This window comes from Triticum aestivum, chromosome 3B (genome assembly GCF_018294505.1).
Source record: "Triticum aestivum cultivar Chinese Spring chromosome 3B, IWGSC CS RefSeq v2.1, whole genome shotgun sequence".
NCBI classification, from domain to species: domain Eukaryota; kingdom Viridiplantae; phylum Streptophyta; class Magnoliopsida; order Poales; family Poaceae; genus Triticum; species Triticum aestivum.
Genome location: NC_057801.1, coordinates 141,116,572 through 141,138,396, shown reverse-complemented (window position 1 = coordinate 141,138,396; position 21,825 = coordinate 141,116,572). Strand labels below are relative to the sequence as shown.

General features: G+C 40.7%; 1 protein-coding gene and 1 long non-coding RNA gene across 10 annotated transcripts; both read right to left on the bottom strand.

Moving 5' to 3' along the window:
- Positions 1 to 10,482: 10,482 nt before the first annotated feature.
- On the bottom strand, positions 10,483 to 12,758 carry LOC123067400 (pistil-specific extensin-like protein). The gene is made up of 3 exons (XM_044490210.1): positions 12,746 to 12,758; positions 12,008 to 12,278; positions 10,483 to 10,759 (listed from the first exon to the last, which is right to left on the bottom strand). Exons 1-3 carry the CDS (start codon positions 12,756 to 12,758, stop codon positions 10,579 to 10,581), a joined length of 465 nt encoding a protein of 154 aa, XP_044346145.1. The 3' UTR covers positions 10,483 to 10,578.
- A 2,874-nt stretch (positions 12,759 to 15,632) lies between these two features.
- LOC123069033 (uncharacterized) lies at positions 15,633 to 19,178 on the bottom strand. 9 transcript variants are annotated; one of them, XR_006432242.1, is made up of 6 exons: positions 18,707 to 19,149; positions 18,443 to 18,584; positions 17,959 to 18,160; positions 16,985 to 17,650; positions 16,590 to 16,708; positions 15,633 to 15,996 (listed from the first exon to the last, which is right to left on the bottom strand). It is a non-coding gene; the product is annotated as an uncharacterized lncRNA (long non-coding RNA). The 9 variants fall into 9 exon arrangements; XR_006432237.1 differs by having other exon boundaries at positions 17,959 to 18,929; positions 19,011 to 19,178; XR_006432235.1 differs by having other exon boundaries at positions 16,985 to 17,120; positions 17,613 to 17,650; positions 17,959 to 19,149.
- Positions 19,179 to 21,825: the final 2,647 nt, after the last annotated feature.

Genomic DNA, 21,825 nt, shown 5'->3' with positions numbered 1-21,825 from the left:
TGTGAAGACGTTCGACTACATCAACCGCGTTAACTAATGCTTCCGCTTTCGGTCTACGAGGGTACGTGTACACACTCTCCCTCTCTATTGCTATCCATCTCCTATATAGATCTTGCGTGATCGTAGGAATTTTTTGAAATTGCATGCTACGTTCCCCAACAGTTCCATTGAAGTGTCAACTGGATTGCAATCTTTCATGCCACGACTTTCAAGTACCTTCCTTGTGTATGCCTCCTAGCATAGTATGACCCCCTCCATCTTTTGATGTACCTCTATCCCGGGGTAGTAGCTCAAAAGACCTAGATCCTCAATCTTGAAAAGCTCTTTCATATGTAGCTTGAATTTTGCAATCACCTCTTCATCTGGTCCAATTATCAATAGGTCGTCGACATAGATGCCAACTAGTAGACGATCCTTTTCTTCACCTCGCTTGTACATTGCATGCTCTAGTGGGGCTTTCTCAAATCCAAGAGAAATCAACGTCTGATCAAGTTTGATGTTCCAATTCCATGCCCGAGAGCCTTGGCGTAGCCCGTACAAGATTTTCTGTAACTTCAGTACCTTGTATTCTTCTCCCTCTTTGATGAAACCCGATGGTTGATTCACATACACATCTCCTTCTATTTCGTCATTCAAAAATAGGGAGTTTACATCCATGTGATGTACTTTCCATGATTCCTGAGGCGCGAGAGCGATGAGTAATCTCACCGACTCCATCTTTGCACTAGGAACGAACACTTCTTTGAAGTCCACACCTTTTTCTTGCACGTACTCTTTGGCTACTAGCCTCGCTTTGTGCTTCACGGACCCTTCGACATTTTTCTTGATCACAAATTCCCACTTAAGATCCATGGCTCTTTCATTGTTGGGACGATCCACAAGCTCCCATGCATCGTTGCCGTGGATCGACCTCAACTCTTCCCAGGGCGGACCTACCTTAGGAGCCGTGGGGGCAGCTGCCCCCACTTGATTTTTTGCATCAAGTTATAGTGCTACCACATGATTCATTAGTGCCCCCACTAAGCCTAATGACCTTCCCCCACTAAGCCTAATTAGTTGGATATTTTTAGAAGCCCAATCGTAACAAAAACAGCCCAGTAAAAGGCCACTGCTCGTAGCGTAACTCTGAACCCTGCCTACACATATATGCAACCTAAGAAAAATATGGACGCGGCAGCCCCGCACGGGACTGGAAGGAAGGAAAGCCCGTCGACTCCCCATAGTCCGTCCCTTGCTGCTCGTGTTCCTGGCCGGCGACGTTGCATCGGCACACTGGCACTGCCGCGACACGGCGACGGCGACAATTATCTCATCTCTCCGGTCCTCCAATTCCCTAACTTCAGTTGACATCAAGGTAAATCTCTAGAACTTTTTCCTTCAAACATTTTGTTTATTTGCTTCTATGTTAAAAACCATCTTAGTCTTCTTAACTCATGTGTATAATTTATTAATTTGTCTGATTAGATCAGTTCAAATAATTTTTTTGGCACTTAATATTACAGGACAAGTGGACAACTAATGGAGAAACTTTTCAAGAAATCAACAACTTCTATGATGCCCAAACTAGTTGATTTGGAGAAGCTTCTAAGGGATCCATCTAAAAGGAAAAGGATTATAGATTACAATCCGAATCAGCATGAAGATATACAAAGAAAATACTTGATGTGGGCGGCCATTGACCTTGTCCGAAAACTTTTAAGCCAAGGATGATTGGGAAGATCAATAGGTATTTTAATCCTGATTGGTATGAGAAGTATGGTGGTAATTGGCTAGAGTATAGTGAGGCAGAGGACAATGCATATTGCTTGTGTTGCTATTTATTCAGGGACAACATCAAAGGTAACAAACATGGGCATGATGCATTTGTAGTAGATGGCTTTCGCAATTGGAACAAGCCAGAAAGATTTGTGACTCATGTAGGTGATAGCAACAATAAAAATTTCATGAACCATAACCTTATCTGCTTTGCAGAAAAAGAATTGTGGAACGAAATTCCAAATGAAGTGATAGTTAAATGTTTTCATGCATTGAAAGACCATCGTGGGATGAAACGGAAGGTAATGCTCTTCCTAAAGCTCTTGCCTTTTTTAATACCGGCCTTCAACATTTGCACTTCCTCTCAATTTGGATCATGTTTTTTTATTGTTGTTGTAGGTTGTAGATTAGAGTGTTAGAACAATGTTTCAATGTGCTCTTTTGCAACTTCATAACAAGATATTGTATCTCAAATGGTTAGTTTCCTTTTTTACTTTTCAATGAACCTGGTTACCATGTGGATAATAAAGAGATTATCTCTGCATTTTAGTTTACATGGATGTTTTTGCCTTGTTGGTTTATGAATATGGCCATATATTTTTGCCCCCTCTCAAATATTTTCCTGGGTCCGCCCCTAACTCTTCCTCCATACCTTTACGCAATACTCCATCGTACTTGCGTCCTTAAATTTTGCCGGTTCCTCGCGTTTGCTAGACACTGCCACCCACCTCCATTCACCATTACCGGGTCAATCGTCCGAAGAAAATTCTCTCGATACATGTTGAACACTGGTGGTAGATGTTCGGTTGTAGGTGGTGTCCTTTCCTCTGGATGTGCTATCGACGTCCCTGCCATTACTGTTCGGCAGTACCGCAACTGTAGCTGAGCTCTCGTCGGCACGCAGGCCACCAGGTAACGGGCCTTGCCCATCACCACCCGCAGTATGGCTTGTCTCCTCTTCTGACCCGTCACATGGGCCTAGCCCTTTCAAACCAGTCTTAACACATGGGCTACTTTCCGGCCCACCAGCCACCGTCTTTGCTAATTTAGCCGGTGGCTCTTCATGTGGTGGTGTGCTCCCTTGAGAGGAGCTAGCCGCTTGGACTTGTCTAGCTCCACGACCACGCCCATGTGAGACGTCCTGCTGGTGGCTACCTCGGCTTGCTCCGGCCACGTCCGTTGGGCTGCACTCTGGCATGCGCCCTCCGGTAGATGTGGCACTCATTATGCTGCCACGCTACAGTGACGCGACTGCTTCAGGCCCTCCTGGACGAGTGCCTCTTCCTTCCGGATGTTGAGCATGCTGTACGAGGCCACCGCTTGCTACGTGTACTGTAGCATCCGACATGGCTGGGCTCGCCTCGCCATCCTTTGAACTGCTCTTTCGGCCGTAGCTAGCCTCTCTTGAACGCACCTCACAAAGGCTGCTTCTCCATGATCGTGCACACACAGCTTTGCAGCTTCTGCTCCAGCAAAGTTAGCACTTACGTCCATAGCATTGACATAAGCTTCCGAATCACCTCCCACATTCATAGCATTGATGCGAGTTTCCAAACCATGATCATGATGGCAAACTTTTTCTTTCACGAGCGCGACAATTTCTTTAGCCGACACTCGAAGAGTTGGATCCTCTTCGTCCACGAGTTCACTCATCAACATCATGTTACCATCATCTTCTTGCTGGGCTATCAACGCCTTCTGCTTCGGTGCTTCCGCAGTCAGCCTTGAAGTGGCCGAGGAGACCACAATTATAACACCTCACTTTTCTGATGTCAAACTTTCTCCTCGGTGGTGGTGCAGCCTCATTATCTGAGTCATCGTCCGAGTCCGCGAAGTTCTTTCTCGCCGAACGCTGCTTCCCTTTCTTCTTGCTGCTGCCGGTAGATCCTCCTTGCTTTTCTAGGGCAATCCATTGCGCTTTTGTGAGCATCACAAGCTCGCCGTTTCTCCCGTCCCCAAGACTGTACCGCATACGCTTATTGTGAGCCTTGTATCGTCCGACGAGATCGTCGATGGAGAGAGTCGCTAGATCGACGCACTACTCGATCACCGTGACAATTTGCAGGTACCGGGGAGGGGCCGCGCACAAGAACCGCCGGACAATCGAGGTCTCCGTGAGGTTTTCTCCAAGTGCGCGGATACGATTGACGAGAGTAGCCACCCATGAAGCGAACGCATCCACGGACTCATTGCCGCCCATGACCAAAGTCTCATAGTTCCTTAGGAGAGTTTGGAGATTGGCTTGCTTGACGCAGGTGTGTCCCTCGAACATGAGCTTCAAAACATCCCACGCCTCCTTCGCCGTTCCTTTGACGATCAGGTGTTGGAGGACATGCATTGGCATCACCGAGTAAATCGCCGACGCCGCCTGCCGATCCTTCCGGTGCTCGGCTCCCTCCTTCTTGAACGCGTTGCCTCCTGGATCCACCGCGTCCCATAGCTTGTTGGCGCGGAGATCACATTCCATGAGGGCCCCAGACCCTGAAGTTCTCGCGATCAAACCATGTGTATGACGAACTCGCCGGAGCAGCAATTACTTTAGCCGCACCGGAGTACTCCGTTAGCTGCTTGTTCTTCTCGTCGTCCGCCATGATCCTCCGTTACTAGAAGATCAACCTTGCTCTAGATACCAATTGTTGGCCCAATACTGACGCCGAGTACTTACTGGCGACGGCGATACGGGGCGACTGACGACGAACGACGATGAAGCAAAGCGACGCTGGCTGTCTTGATTCCTTCCCCAAGCCGACTCGGCCCGACGAAATACTTTACGCCGAGATGCACGACGTACCAAAGTGCAAAGGTAGCTTTCTGCTAGTCGATGAACTCCTCATCGATAGCTACGACAAGCAACACCAGCAACACGTGAGCGTAAACTACGACCAGCCGGCCCGAAACCAAACGCCACACACACAAAGCCAAGGTATTGTCACAGCCTCACAGGAACGTGACGTTCCGGATTCTTTATTGCTTCTGATCTCGCGGTTACAAGGGGTAGGGGGTGTGTGTGTGTGTGTGTCTATATATATATATATATATATATATATATATATATATATATATATATATATATATATATAGACACACACACACATAAACACTATTCTGATCACGGGATCAGAATAATATTCTGATCACGACATGAACTTCCCGAGTAACGCGCCTGACCTTCCCCGAGTATTAGGTTGAACTTCAGCTAAAAAGTGTCCAAATGGGGCTTGCGATATACCGTTGGAAAGCTATGAACACCAATATCATGATCCAAGTTAAATTTTTGGCAAAATGTAAGCGTTTTAAGAGCAGTTTTGAAAACCGTTTTTTCTTCATACAAAAAACGTGAATCGTATTTTCGATCGCATTTCTAAACCGTTTATCGGAATGAGGTAAATAATATAGCGTTTGAAAGCTTCTGCAAAACCGCTCCTTTGGCATGTTGAAATTTTTCTCTAATTCCCCGTGGATAAAGAGTAATTTTGAAAATCGTAAAATTTCACAAACCGAACAGCCGAGTTCGTATTTTCAATGTAATTTCTAAATGGCTAATCCATTTGAGGCAAATGATATGGCATTGGAAAGCTTGTGAAAATGCGCTACTTTTTCATGTTAAAAGTTTTTTCTAATTTGGAACGGTTTAAAAGTAATTCAGAAAACGGTACAAGTTTCACCGAGTTCGTATTTTTGAGCTAATTTTTTTACCGTACGTCCGAATGCAACAAATGATACGGCGTTGGAAAGCTTGAGCAAATGTGAAACTTTTTTGTATATATTATTTCTCCTAATTCCTTACAGTTTTAAGTCAAATTGGAAAATGAATAAAAACGTATTTTAGCATAATTTCTACATACTTTATCGGAATGGGGCAAATAGTATACCTCTGAAAAACTACGGAAAATGCGAAACTTTTTCATGTTGATGGTTTTCTCTGATTCCTAGCCATATTCAAGTAATTGTGAAAATGGCTTAATCAGTGGTTCTGCCTTTATCGCGAAACTAATTCTTCGAAAATGCACCGCGTGAAGAACCTGAACTTCTCGGCACATGTACTTGAACTTCACTTTGTTTTTCACGTGCTTTTTTTGCTCGTATATCTCTATCCACTGCTCCCAGCTCTCCATCTACTCACCGGAATTGAGCAAGTGATATACCGATGGAAAGCTGCTGTAAACACGCAACTTTCCCGTGTTGATCATTTTTTCATACTAGCAACGATTTTAAAAGTTTTTCATCTGAAATTCATTCAGCGTAGTAGTTGAACTTCATGTTGTTTTCATGTTGAACTTCTGTGACGTATTTTTGTTTGTACACGCGCCTGAACTTCCCTCTCTACGAACCCGACCTTCGGGCTATCTTTGCAACCGTGGCTTCCCCCGCTGATTATTCTGGTCAGTAGTGTTGTATATGATGTTAGTGTAATCTAGAAACGTTTTAGAAACTAAATACCGGTTTTAAATAGAATAATCTCGCTCACTGGCGGATTTTGCTCTCGGGTCGTGATGAAATTGCGTTTTTTGCAATTTTACTGCCTGAGTTGTTCGACCTGAACTTCCCCTAGTGCTAGGTTGAACTTCCGTCAACATTTCCTAAATGGGGCTTGCGATATACCGTTGGAAAGCTATGGACACCAGTATCATGACCCAACTTAAAATTTTGGCAAAATCTAAGTGGTTTAAGAGCAGTTTTGAAAACCATTTTTTCTTCATACAAAAAACGTGAATCGTATTTTCGATCGCATTTCTAAACCATTTATCAGAATGGGGCAAATAATATGGCGTTAGAAAGCTGCTGTAAAACCGCTCCTTCCATATGATGAAAGTTTTTTCTAATTCCCTATGGTTAAAGAGTAATGTGGAAAATCGTAAAATTTCACAAACCGAACAACCGAGTTCGTATTTTCGATGCCATTTCTAAACGCCTAATCCAATTGAGACAAATGATATGGCTTTGTAAAACTTATGAAAATGCGCTTTTTTCTCATGTTGAAAGTTTTTTCTAATTTTGAAAGGTTTAAGAGTAATTTGGAAAACAGTACAAGTTCTACCAAGTTTGTATTTTTGATCTATTTTTTTAATCATACGTCTGAATGTAGAAAATGATATGGAGTTGGAAAGCCTGAACAAATGCGAAACTTTTTGGTATATATAGTTTCTCCAAATTCATTACGATTCTACGTTGATTTTAAAAATGGCCAAAAACGTATTTTCGCCGTAATTTCTACGAACTTCATCAGAACGGGACAAATAATATACTTTTGAAAAGCTATGAAAAATGCGAAACTTTTTCATGTTGATGGTTTTCTCTGAAACCCAGCCATTTTCAAGTAATTTCAGAAACGGCGAGATCACTCGTTCTGCCTTTATCGCAAAACAGATTCATCGAAAATGCATCGCGTGAAGTACTTGAACTTCTGTGCCAGTTCTGCGTGAACTTCACTCTGTTTTTCACGTGCTTTCTTTTTGCTCGTAGCTCTTCATTCACTCACCGGAATTAAGCAAGTGATATGCCGATGGAAAGGTGCTATAAACACGCAACTTTTCCATGTTGATCATTTTTTCATACTCACGACGGTTTTAAAAGTTTTTCTTATGAAATTCATTCAATGTAGTAGTTGAACTTCGTGCTGTTTTCACGTTGGACTTCTGTGACTTATTTTTGTTTGTAATTTTCCCATCCATTTTCGTCAGTGTTACACAAATGATATTCTTTTTGTACAAACCTCTCTCACAATATTTTTTAACTTTCTCCGACCGAGGACTTGAACTTACACAAATGATATTCCTGTCGTTTTGAAGTAAATTAGAAAACGACGAGATCATGATTTCTGCCTTCATCGTGAATGGAAATGCATTGCGTGAAGTAGTTGAACTTCTCGGGCATGTCTGTTTGAACTTCACTCTAATTTTTGACGTGTTGTTTTTTGACGTGCTGTTTTTTACACTGCGTGAAGTAGTTGAACTTCTTGGGCATGTATGTTTGAACTTCACTTTGTTTCACTTTATTGTATTTTCATATGAAATACACACCATGTAGTATGTAAACTTCCTGTTGTTATCAGTTTGAACTTCTCTCTGGTTTGAGAGAATTATTTTAAAACACAAAAAATAACATATTTTTTATGTATTTTGGACATCTAAATACACGGTGAATCTCTCTCACAAGAATTTTTGAACTTTCCCTCGCCGAGCACTTGAACTTCTAGCAACCATTTTTACGTTTATGAGATTGTTTTCAAAAGTGCAAAAAATGGCGTTGTGCTTTTTGTTTTTTGAAAAGGTAAATCCTAGGTTTTAATAAACTCTGAACTTCTGTGTTATTTCAATTTGAACTTCACCTTTTTATATTTTGAGTAAAGAATTGTATTCGATTTTTATACGGAAAAAGTCGAACATGGAAATACAAGATGAGCCTCTCTCGTAAGAATTTTTGAACTTCCCCGGACATAGCACTTGAACTTCTTTCAACAAACCTTTTAATTTAATTTTCTATACTTTTATTCTCATTTGAAATGCATTCCTTTTAGTAGTTGAACTTCTCGTTGTTTTCACCTTGAACTTCTGTCACGTATTTTTGTTGAACCTCTTCCACACAAGAATTTTTGAATTTTCTCGGGCTGAGCACTTGAACTTCTAGCAACAAAACATTCAGCGTTTGCTTTTTCATTCTTTTTTAATACAAAACGCAAACCATGTAGTACGTGAACTTCTGGTAGTTATCAATCTGAACTTTTCTCGGTTACGTGTAAATATCTGAATTTCTTAATCCTTTTCTATGAATTTTTAAGCACTCTATTTTTAAAAGTTGAACTTCTTGTTATTTAATTTTTGAACTTTTTGTCTCCATTCTTTGATAACGAGGAAAATCTGAGTTTTCTATAATCATCGATCTTCTCCATCTTTTTAATATGGACTTTCTGGTTTTATTTCTTGTAGTAACAGAAAAAATCATACTTCCTGGTTTCCATTCTTTAATTTTTGAACTTTCTCGGGGCGAGCACTTGAACTTCTATTAATAAAACTTTTAGCCTTTGCCTTTTTATTCTTTTTTAATATAAAATGCACACCGTGTAGTACGCGAACTTCTAATAGTTTTTAATCTGAACTTCTCTCGGTTACGTGAAAATATCAGGGTTTTACATTGAAGCGCTCTACTTTCTTTTATTTGAACTTCATTGTGTATTTTTAGAAATGGAAAATTGGAGTTTTGTTAGAAACATCAAACTTCTTCATTATTTTCAATTGAACTTGTTGGTTTTATTCTTTAGTAATCAGAAAAATCCGAGTTTTTAAGTAAATATCAAACTGCAATGCTTTTCCCAATTGAACTTCTTCGTTATTTTGAATTGAACTTATTGGTTTTTTCTTTAGTAACCAAAAAATCCAAGTTTTCAAATATAATATCAAACTGCTCCATTTTTTAAATTTGAACTTCTTCATTTTATATCTTTTAGTAATGGAAAAATTCCCAGGTTTGTAATAAACATCGAACCGCTCATCTATTTTAATTTGAACTTCTGGTTTTCTTTATATATCAGAAAGATCCATCGAAATCCATGGAAATTGTTTGAACTTTTTTGTTTTTCATTTTCTTTGACCTCTCCATTTTATTAATTTTAAACTTTCAGAGTTAACTAGTCCATTTATACATGAACTTCTCGACGATATGTCCCTGACCGGCTCAAGTTTTATGCATTCTTATATATACAAAAAAGGAAAGGAAAATAGAAAAAATGTTGCGTTCTTATGGACACCACTAACACTTTTTGAGAGCACCGTATTCCATTGTAATTTTTTGCATAATTTTGCCGCAAAAAATGGCATTTTTTTGTCAACATCAAGTAGCATAACTTGATTTTTTCTGATGGAACAATACTAATAGAACTACTGCAGGTTTTCTTATTGAACTGCTACTGAATGATGGCACAACATGATTTCTTGTGAGCTCCCGTGTATCATATACATGAACTTCTATCATTGGTATTTCATAACCTTTTTTGCGTTCTATGTATAAGGACTTTTGCGTTCTATCGTCGCCAACAAATGTCTCTATCTCTCTTCATGAAACACAAGGCTTGAAACACAAAAGAGAGTACGAACTAGCATAAACATGTATGAAAAGTCCATCATGATCTAACAACATGCAAAGAATTCTCTGAAGTTTTTCTTCCCGTGTTATGTCTGAACTTTAATTCCAAACTCACACCAAAAGGAAGAGAACAAGACAGCAGGATCCATGGGAAGGCTGAGGTGCTAAAGAACACAAAAATGTTTTCATCGTGTACATGGCTCCAAAAGAAGAAGAAACAAGTGCACATGCGCACTATAACAGAGTGCAAAGGGCTACACCTACCTAGTTACCTCATGTTGATGCATAAGTTGTCTGTACGTATATGCCAATGAATGATTGAGTTTGCTCAGCTACTCACTCCACTTTATATAGAAGAAACACACCTAATGGAGGGACATGCAATGCAAGGACTCATACAGTCACACTTGAACTTTTACTGTTACAGCTCATTTGGCTCCCCTGATTTCATTTCATTTGGTGGAACTGAAATGAAATCTCTATCAAGATTTCATTTGCCTGAATCCAAATTTCATGTTTGGCTGGCACTAGGATTTTGAGATAAAATCCTTACCAGCACCAAAATGAGCAAGAATGTAACATTGAACCTTTGATGTTCATACATGCAAAAATGGTTTGCATTAATTGAACCATAGAAGTACACATAAATGAAAAATAGAAGGAGGAGCTTCAACATAGGACTTTGTGAAAAGTTCAATCTGAACAGTACAACAGAGGTTCACAGCAACATAAAATTATCACAATTTAGCCAAGATTACATAAAACTGAAGCTTTGCAGCTTTGCATTACTAGCTCCACCAAGGAAGATTTCCAGTGCTTGATTTGCTTGAGGATCCTTTTTTCCCTCATTTTTTCATTCAACGCCATACTTCTTCCAAAATTTGATGCCCTTTTGCATGTAGAAAGTGGTTTCTTTTTATTTTTCCTGCAAACTAACATGAGAAATGGTCTCATACTGTACATGTAAACAGTCATCAATGGAAACTGCAGTTTGTAAGCTATAATGGCGACAGTAGCGAATTGTATATTTTCTAATAATGGTAGAAAAAGAGTAGAATTTTACTTGAGATATTGCATACAATATACTGGTTTGAGAATACAACAAACAAAAATGGAATTCTAAGTTCTGAACTTCCAACTTTGACAGCAAGATCAATGTAAATTGCAGAGACAATACAAACAAAGCAGATCATAACAACATGGCGATATTGGCTACCTCTTTAGGTGCCCGAGGGGGCGTTTACATGTTTATAGCTGATCACACACAAGTAGCAAGCTTCAGTTTAGCTTATAGGATATGTGTATTTATCATCTATGGTCACATGTACTACTCACTTTGTTTACACAAGCATGCAAGCAAATATACAAGACAAGCACAATTTAAATTTTGTGCCACGAAGAGAGGTGTGCAAATGCGCCATACAGAACATAAATGAACATGTTTTGAGGTATGGAGGAAATACACTCCCAAGGACAGTAGCAGAAATGACCATATTTCTTCTGCCTAAATCTGAACGTATACTATGACAATATACTACTACTAATATTGTTTCAGCGCAGTCTAGTAAAAGGAAGCAGCAAGGAAAAATAACAACATTTTCAGAGAGCATTTCAAAGAACATTTTCAGAGAACTCCAAGCAAAAGTAATATATCTCTGCAGTTTCATTCCTCAAAGGGAGATAGAACAAAGTAAATCTGGGTCACTACTAGCGCATGATCAGTACATACATATCTACTATTGTTAAATGTAGGCCACGGCTACACTACTACAACAGAAAACGTCATCCATGGCAATGAATATACAACTGAACTTCAGACACTAGCCACCTGCACTGCCGTCTTAGTGGGAGAGAGGAGGGAGGTCTGGTGCTCGGTCGTTGCGCCGACGGAGCAGAGTGCAGGCGCGCTGGAGGAGGACGGGCCGTACCAGAGAGCAAGTCGCACCAGAGGGGTGGGCAGGCCGCGCCAGAGTGCAGGGAAGCTCGCACCCGGGCGGAGGGGAGGGGAGGCCACGAACGGGGCCTGTCCTCTGCTACGGCGGGCGGAGCTGGTTTCGGTCGCCGGAGGGTGGACTGGGAGGCGCCCGTGTCCGGGGCAGAACATCGAGGAGGCGTGCGTCGCAGGGGGTCGTCGCGTGAGGAGGAGCTGGGCAGCGGAGGCGCGACGGCGTACCAGAGGTAGGTGACGGGGTCGGGAGCCGGCGCGTCATGGAGGGAGGCGGCGTCGGGGTCGCACGCCGGTGCTTGGTGGCGGCAGGCGGCGGTGGGATCAATCCCGACCGTATCTGTGGGAAGGAGGCGGTCCGGTGGCCGGATCCGGGGGAGGTGGTGTCGCGGCGGCTGGTTCTTGGGGGAGGGGAGGGGCGGCGCGGGAGGTGCGGGACTGGGTGGTTTTTTTTTTTTTCCTCCGTGGCTTCGGGAGTTTGGGAACCCCTCTTCGGGCCCTATATACCGAGAGCCGTGATTCAAATAATTATTTTGATTCTAGAATTAGAATAGTGTCACCATATATATATATACTAGGTGATACCCCGCGCGTTGCTACGGAAATTTGTTGTGATTTTCTTACCGGTATATAGCAAAAAGTTTGAACAATGTCATGGTACATTAGCATGCCAAACTACCTAAAGAGACAATATTATATTAAAGTTTGAAGAGGCAAAGAGAAGAAAGCATAAAACAGAGGGTGCATTGCAAATGCTTTTGAACTTGTCCATACAATTAACTTTTTTGTTGAGCGTACAAAAAAAATTACAAATTCTATTTCAAATTCATCATTCGATTTAGGATCCCTTCTATTTACTATGAATGGCGATACTGTCAAGAAGGCCTTCGACTTGTCAACTCCCCGGAACAACAACAAATGTGAAATGACTAAAAATATATTAACTTAGTTATGGAGCAAAGTCACGCTCAAACACCATGTGGAAACCATAAATATGCAATCTTGAGTAAACCCCAAAATAGAATGTTTTGATGACAGTCTCTAAAAAAGTAGTTGACACATTGTTATTCAATTGCATAAATTCTTTGTTATTCAATTGCATAAATTCCGATGAGAGAAATATGTTTACTTTTACATATGAGAAGATGGCATTAGGGTCAATCAGAAGTTATTAGTTGCTTCAGTGCAATTATTTTAAGGTATATGCTGCAATACCTTTTGGATGCAGATTGTGCAATCATGATAAAAAACATGTTGTATGCATACTTCTCCCACATATCTCCAAAGTGAGTAATTTTATTCACATCAACTGAAACACTAATGTTAATGAAAAATAACATCATAACCTGGGATTACCTGGCTCGGTGACTTGTGAATCAATAATGTAAAAATCTTAGAATAAACAATCTTACATCAGATAAATTGATAACCTAAACTGTTGAATGCCGATGTATTTTCTTTTCTTGTTGAATCAAGATGGACTGCAATACTTTGGATAACCTGCTATCAAGATAAACATGGTTTAAACTATGCACTTTTTTCCATGTCCAAAATCCTACAGCGAAAATTCTGAACACATGTCCATCAGGAAAAAAAACATAGGATCTGTCACCTTCTCAAATTGTATATGATCACGATTTTACAACACTACACAAAATTGGAAGGGGATCATCGCAGCTCCTTGCCATTGATTCTGGCAACCGCGAGGGCTGGTGAGGTCGGATGCGGAGCCATAGCCGTCAGCTAGAGAAAATCTGAAGGCATCCACCGATTCATAGAGGAGAGGGAGAGATGAACTGCAGACGAAGAACATGGACCAGACAAAGATATAGTTGGAAAGATTTTCAGTCGCGACAAACGATGGCGATTACCTTGGGATGAGACGGCGATGATCCACTCGATCTCAATTAAAGAGGAATGCGTAGCTGGTGCCCACCGTGGAAGAGATATGTAGGAGGGGGAGAGAAAGAACCCCTTTGCGCATCTTCCTCACCGCCTTCTGCATGATCTGGACGTCACATCTGCGACGGCGTGGCTACTAGTGTCGTCCATGGCCTCCTCCGGCCTGTGAACATGCCCTACCCCAACGCCGCCACGCACCACCGCTGAGTCCTCTGGAGTGGGGAGTTCACAAACACGGCCGGGTAGGATATGAGGGCGATGGTGCAGGCGATTACTGCCCCATTTATTTGGTGAAGAAGAAACGATAGCAGTATAGAGATGGAGAGATTAATGGGAAATCAATCGACTGAGGAATTAATTAGCGCTCGCGCTGGTTCGATTCGAGTGGCCGAATGCCAAGGAGTTAGTATCTGCTAATTTGGAAGATAATAATTGTGTGGGGTCGTGGCAATCGCCAATGGATGGGAAGGCTGGAAGGCTGGAAGGCTGGACTTTAGTGATGGGCTTCCGATGGGCGTTTTAGGCTGCAATAGGATGAAACGTTATCTTGACTTGGCGGTGGCAGCTCTTAGTAATTTGCTCAATCTTTGATCAGACGGCTGCACACACCTCATCTTTACTAAATCAATGGCTATAACAATTGGAGTGACGTGGCTTCATGAGAAGGCAGGAAAATCATCTAGTGGGGTGCCCCTATTTAGATATAGAAGATATATATATATATATATATATATATATATATATATATATATATATATATATATATATATATATATATACTAGTAAATGTGCCCGTGCGTTGCCACGGGTGATAATGCAGTTGAACGAATCAAACAATGATTAAGTTACATGGATAACTTCTTGAGGATGGAATGCATGGATAGTATCATGAGATGACACTAAAACCTACAAAATATTATTCAACCATTGATAATGCATGGATAGTATCATGAGGTGACACTAAAACCTACAAAAAAAATTATTCAACCATTGATAGGGTAGGCGCATCAATTAGTCTTTTCAATTTGGTATGTTGATGTCCAAGAGCAGATTTTTAGTTTAAGGATTGTTCGGATCTCCTTCAACTCCATGCTTCACCAACTACGCGGACCAGAGGCCTCTCATACAATTTGGTGAAGTCGAAATCATAGAGCTTAATATATTTTCGACGACAATGCCATCACCAAGTTGTGTAACACTTAGTTGCGAAACGAACCTGGTCGAAGCGCTAGCCATGACGTCGTCATTGTTCCCTTCTCACAAGCCCACCAGGGCCGACCGCCATCCCTCCAGCTCATTTTATTCATGTGCTGCCCTGCCATTGCCTCCCATCGACTTCCTCCCTGCCGTCTCAGTCTTCCACACCATTGGCCTCCTCCCCAACATCGCCATCTTCCCCGGTATAGACAACCTCCCCATCGTCGGCCTATGTTATGTTCATGAAAAACCCCTCAACCAACAGAAGCTGACCATCACATCCCAAACGGTGTGGCCCTTCCACGGAAGCTGGAGCACGGCACTGAAGCGTCAACATTTCTAGACATTTCCGAAACCCCGGCACCGCCATCTTCCCTGGTATAGACTACCTCCCCATCGTCGGCCTATGCTATGTTCATGACGAACCCCTCAACCAACAGAAGCTGACCATCACATCCGAAACGGTGTGGAAGTTCCACGAAAGCTGGAGCACGGCGCTGAACCTTCAACATTTCTAGACATTTCCGAATAGGCTTACATGTATGCTTCTTGCCCTAGAGTTGTCACCCAGTGGAATATTTTAGCAATGTTAACTTTAGCTAGAAATATATGTCTCCTCTAGTAATAGCTCATCTAGAAAAATGTTGGTTTTCACTTCTATACTCTGCATGTAATCTTTCATCAAGCTCCCACACATAGATATAAAATCACTGCAAAGTACAGACCCACAACAGTATTTCAAATAGGCACAAGAGAGAAAATATATTGCATTACTTCTATAAGAAATATAATAGTTTGAATAAATTGGTATCCAGGTTTGTCACTTAAAGAAACATGTTTCCTGTAATCTAGACACTTGAAGCGGGCAAGCAGCTAAAATAAACTTAATGTAAAGCTCTACAATTCTCTCATTGGTTCTGACATATTGCAATTCCCTCGTTGGTCCTGACATATTGGATCCTTCATCATGCATCCTGGGTTAAGATGGTTATACTTTCCAAGAAATTTAAAAAATCTTCTTGCTTCAGTTGCTTGTTACCTGTCATACAATGTGTTATCTCATCTCAACAAATACTGGAGGACTAATAGACACAGTCCTGGGCTAGTTGAAGTGGTTTCTGCAAAAGGAAAATCATAATATTGCAAATTGCAAGCTGTCCAAAGATAAAAATCAGGTTAAATTGACGATTTGACAGTTACAATACTGGAGAAACTGGGATTTACAAAGTCAACTGGTACTTAAATAATAAAGCAGAATCAAGTTGTACATCCACTTCTTTCTGTTGTGAAAAAACTTATGCATCATGCAAAACACTGAAATAACTACAGAATTTGCATAAATAGAAATAGCAAGCTTGTGACACAGTAATCAGGTTATCCCGATGGTGCTCAGACATGTAATTAGAAAATATTTGACTTGTGCAGACTGAAGTAACCATCTACTAAAGTCGACCATAGCTCCAAGATCAAAATGTAATAATCATAATACAAGTTTCCTTCAAGGAAAAATTGTAACATATTTGCTTGTACTCTGGTAATAGCTATAATCGTTCGTGAGATAACCAACATGTATTTTGACAAACTGATGTATATTTTTTATCCACTTTTTTGCGACCGGATCGCCCATCAATGTAGGCAGGCAGACACATACAGGGACTTTGTGGTGCTGGCCTGATATAATGTAAATGTAGAGATGCCAACTATTAGTTACCTAGGAAAGACGGTGTGTTCATCAGAGCCTGGACTCCTCTTTTCCCAAATTCTGTAGCTAATTCAGGTTGGAAAATTGATGAAAAATTCTTCAGTCATCATATGCAGAAGTCACTCAATCTGACATAGTAGAGCATGAGTCATTACCTGGGAAAAAATAAGATGGGTGAACAAAATAATTATTTCTCCTCAATCTGACATAGCAGAGCATGAGTATACCCAAATAGTTATATAATTTGCGTGCTTTTCCATACTACCTAGATAATTAGATTTCCTCGAAGGCAGAATGCGTAAGAAAGGAATATGTAGAAATTAGAAAACCAACATAAAAGCAAACTGACATTGTTGTAACCTTACAAAATCAGTTGCATTAGTAAGAAAACCGAAACTTCTTACCCTGGTGCTTGCACGTTTGAATCACTCCAAGAGATCAATGGGCAAATCATGATAGCTGCTTTGTTCTGCTGATTGTGCCGACATAGGGACGGATTGCATCGCAAATTTGACAGCTAATAGCGATGGGAGAACATCTCTGACAAAAAACAAATTCATAATGTGATCTCTATTCTCTGATAGCCGGTGGAGAAAGGAGATTGGAGATATAGGAATATAAGGAGGGGGTGGGGGTCCAAGGGGAATTTAGGCCCATCAGATTTAGTTCTAAATACTGGCATTGTGACTGAAAGATCATTTATATTGTTACATAAAAACTACTGAATGAATGTGGATTTCATAGTTAGAATTGCAAGAAAATTTATATGAATGTGCTATATTTAAAAAAATGCTAGCCTTGAACCCTTTTGCCATAGAACAAAGTAACCACATACATACAAATCTATATAATACTCGTACTACAGGCAGCTAGTTTAATTTATGTATGTGCAACAGTTTCAAAGTCTGGCTATGGATCTTCAAAGAAAGGATTATAAGCTCTAGGCATGATATTGAGAAATCTAGAAAGGTTGTATAACTTAAATGTCAATTATACTACATAGGATAAATAGTTGAACTCTAGGCACCATACCTCTATTTACACTAGAAGGCAGAAAGATTAGAAACACCCTGCAGATCATCAGAGACTTAGTCTGTATTCGCTAGAAACAATAAAAAAAATATGCAAATCCTATATCCATACAGAATATCGACTTATTTTGTTGGGTAACACGGGGTATGTAACATAGAAAAACATCTGAAAGCCTCCTGCAAACTCCAAACCAAACTGGCCAGCTGTATCATTTTCTTTGAAGGTCAGGTGTTTCATTGTGTTCATGTAGCAGCTCTGGAATACATGGTGTCGCTCCAGGATGCATAGTAAGGCTACAGCAGTCAGCAGAAGAAAATATGAGGAAGATGGGCGAAGCCACACATACCAAAGGAGCACAAGATTGCATGGAGGAGAATTCGACCCAAAGCCATCCCCAAGGTGCAGGAACGCGACGCCTTCCGGCACGTCCCCGAGACCCCAGCGCCATCTTGAAAATAAACCGTGAGGGCACCTTGCATGCCAAACTTACTTCAGAAAAGGCATTGGTTTCAAGAATCCAAAGAACCGATCGCCCAAGGTTGCAACATCTGAAAAAATGTCAGATAATCAAATTCGGTTAGAGCACAAAAGAACTATAAAAACACAAAATCTCTCAGTTTTGTACAGATCAATGGCATATTTAGGTGGTTTGCCATGTTTCTAACAGAATTCGGATTCAACCAAGGAGGTGCATGACAACTGCATTTGATCCACTTATTAAACTCGGTTGTACTTTCTAAAATATTAAGTGGCATGTTATGACTTGCAGAAGTGAGCTATTGAGGCAGTAGATAAATTGTATTGCTATGGGGCAATATGGATAGCAGTACAGGCAGACTTTGCGCAAGTGGAATCATATATGTCTCCTCCCGTGTGTTGACCAGCTCGTCACAAAGCGGACTTGTGGTAGTAGCGGGATCGACTATCTGCCAGGCCTCCAGGAATAGCAGGTTCTCCTCATGACCGCAGACCCTGCTTGGGTGGGTCTCAAAACCACAAATCAGCAAGGATTGAAGAGCAGATCATTCTGAACCAAAATTTCAAGCGTTGGCTTAATTGAACAGGGGCAGGGAGCGGCAGTAGCCGGCAATTACAGTGACACGCCGAGCATCATCCGCATGATCGCGTGGCGACCGAGACTGGGGGCTACCGATGGAAGGTGGCGCTGCAGGTCGAGCGGGGCGGCGCTCCGGTGGCGACGACGGCGGGGCCCGGTGGATCCGAGCGGATCTGGCCGGGGTGGATCCATTTCCGGCGGATTTGGCGTGGAGGCGGCCAGATCCAGCGAGATTGAGGTCCAGCGGCGCCATGGATGTCCTGTCCAGTGAGAAAGAGGAAGAGAGGTGAGAGGAGATCGAGAAGAAGGAGGAAAGGAGAGGGGCGAGGTGGCGGAGCGACCGAAGATCCAGCGGGGAAGGTCGCCGGCGGCGGGGCGTGGCAAAGGTGTGGGGTCGCCGGCGAGGCGGCTTGCGGGCGCGAGGGGAGCTTGCGCGAGAGGGAGCTGCGGGCGGCGGCGTGGTCCGGTTCGGGCCCAGGATTAGAGGGGTTTCTTTGTAAAATTGAAACGTTATCCACACTTTAAGTAGGACTGCGGGTTAATTTCTTAGAAATAGGGGGACTTTTTTGCAAAACAGCCAGCGACGTACGACCAGAAGCGATCGCTGGTTTATTAGTGTATATATATATATATATATATATATATATATATATATATATATATATATATATATATATATATATATATATATATATATAGGCTTGCTAAAGTATGCTTGCGCGCATTGTGGCCTATCATACGCCCCGGCCACTTCGAGCCAACTGGTGCGCTAAGTAGCCAGACGCGCTAATCAGGTGGAAGGTCGTGCACGCTGTCGTGGGAAAAAAATTGACCGTAACGATGTTACCACCAAAACTGCTCCACCCACTTTGGGGTGCCTGGTAAAAAAAATCTAGGTTCATTACCATCCTTACTTAATATATTACTACCAACGGTAAAATTCCTAGGTCCATCACTGTCTACACTTGTTCTATTACTAGCAATGTTTAGGGATGAAATCTTCGAATGTCAGTGCCTAGTAAAAAAACCTAGGTTTGTTATCATCCATACTTAATATATTATTGCCAACGGTAAAAAGCTTAGGTCCATTACTATATATGCTTATTCTATTACTGACAATGTTTAAGGATGAAACCTTCTGATATGTCAGTGCGCAGTAAAAAACCTAGGTTCATTACCATCCATAGTTAATATATTACTGCCAACGGTAAAAATCCTAGGTCCATTACTACCTATACTTATTCTGTTACTGGCAATGTTTAGGGATGAAACCTTGATATGTCAATGCCTAGTAAAAAAACCTAGGTTCATTACCATCCATACTTCATATATTACTGTCAATGAATAGTGACCCAAGATCAGGATGTAGCGGACAAACACATAGTAATAGAATTAAATGCCTCACTTTTCTTTGACATGCCGTTACCCTCAACCAACCTGGCGTCTCCGCGCGGGGTGGTGCGACTCGCGCCTGATTAAGAGCGGCCGGCGCGTAGCCTAAGTAAAAATGCGCGCACGCACACAATAGCGCAGCCGTATATATATATATATATATATATATATATATATATATATATATATATATATATATATATATATAGGAAAAGTCCATCCTACCACCCGATGGTAGTTACCCCATATGTCTCATGTACTATCATGTGGTAGTATATATACTACTTTATCATTTTAAATATATTCATATACTATATCTAAGATATTTCAAAGCAAGTTACATGAAAAAATTGCATATGAGCCCATAATTTTCGTTATATTTGTGAAATACGTACATATTTGTACGTAAAAAAAAAGCATACTCAAAACATGATATATATTACTTAAAAATTAGTATATATACTACCTAATCATTGTTATATACTACATACTACATGTATATACTCTCAGTTTTGACAGATACTACATACAACATACAAAACGCAAGTGGTGGTAACTACCACTGCTTGTAGGAAACATTTGTCATATATATATATATATGATGCCCATATGGGACACCTAGGTGTCTGGGCACCTTGCCTAGGAACCGTTGAATCACACTAAGATGTGTGCACGTGTAATTAGTATTAGTACTAATTCATAAACGCATTAGGTTTTTATTAGGAAAGAATTATTGCTAATTATTGCTTGATATGGACACTTAATACCCACCCAAATTAAGCCCATGCATGTCTCCTACGTCATGTAGCCGGGTATTTCTTGTGTGTATAATGGAGGTCGTATTTTTTTTATGTACGCTCTTTTATTTTTCACTGAGTATCTAATAACCTTAATAAATTACTAGGTATATACATACATAACTCAAAATATCTTAGATATGTTTTTGTACTCGAAATATGTTAGGTATGTATTAGATACCCATACGTCACGTAGTCAGGCATATACATAGCTATATTTTACTTTAGGAACACACGTCGACTGGTTATGTATAATATTTTCTAAACTTTTTTCGCACAGTCGGGTATACAAGTGTGCAGACACCTTGGGTATTTTCACTTTCACGAACTTGAAGTATATTATTTGATGTATAATATTTTCCTACATTTTTTCACATAACCGGGTATATACATCGACCGGGTATGTACAATATTTTCCTACCCTTTTTCAAGCCTTATATACGTTGACCGGGTGTTACAATATTTTCGTCGGTAGGTAATGTATAACCATATTGGATAGTTAGGAAACAAAAATAAAATGTAGTTTGTCAACAAAAAAATTATTGTGTATATACATACCCGCGTACATACATACTTTCGTTAGTAAGTATGATACCCATTTTAGATAATTAGGAAACAAAAAATGTAATAGTTTAAAAAATAAATTACTGAATATATACGTACATGAATACGTATATAATTTCGTTGTAGGTATTAGATACCCGTATTAAATAGTTAGAAAACAAAAATACATATATTATATACTTGCAGCAATTCGAACAAAATCAACATTAATACATTTTATTGTATGGCAAGTGTTGCGTGCCTAATAGTTAGACCCAAAAATAAAACGCAAGCATGAAAAGTCTTGCATGAAGAATAATTAAAAAACAAATTAAATATATCACAGTTTCCAAAACTAACAAGGTGCCCAGGCACCTAGATACCCCATATGAGACATATGGGATAACTACCACCGGGTGGTAGG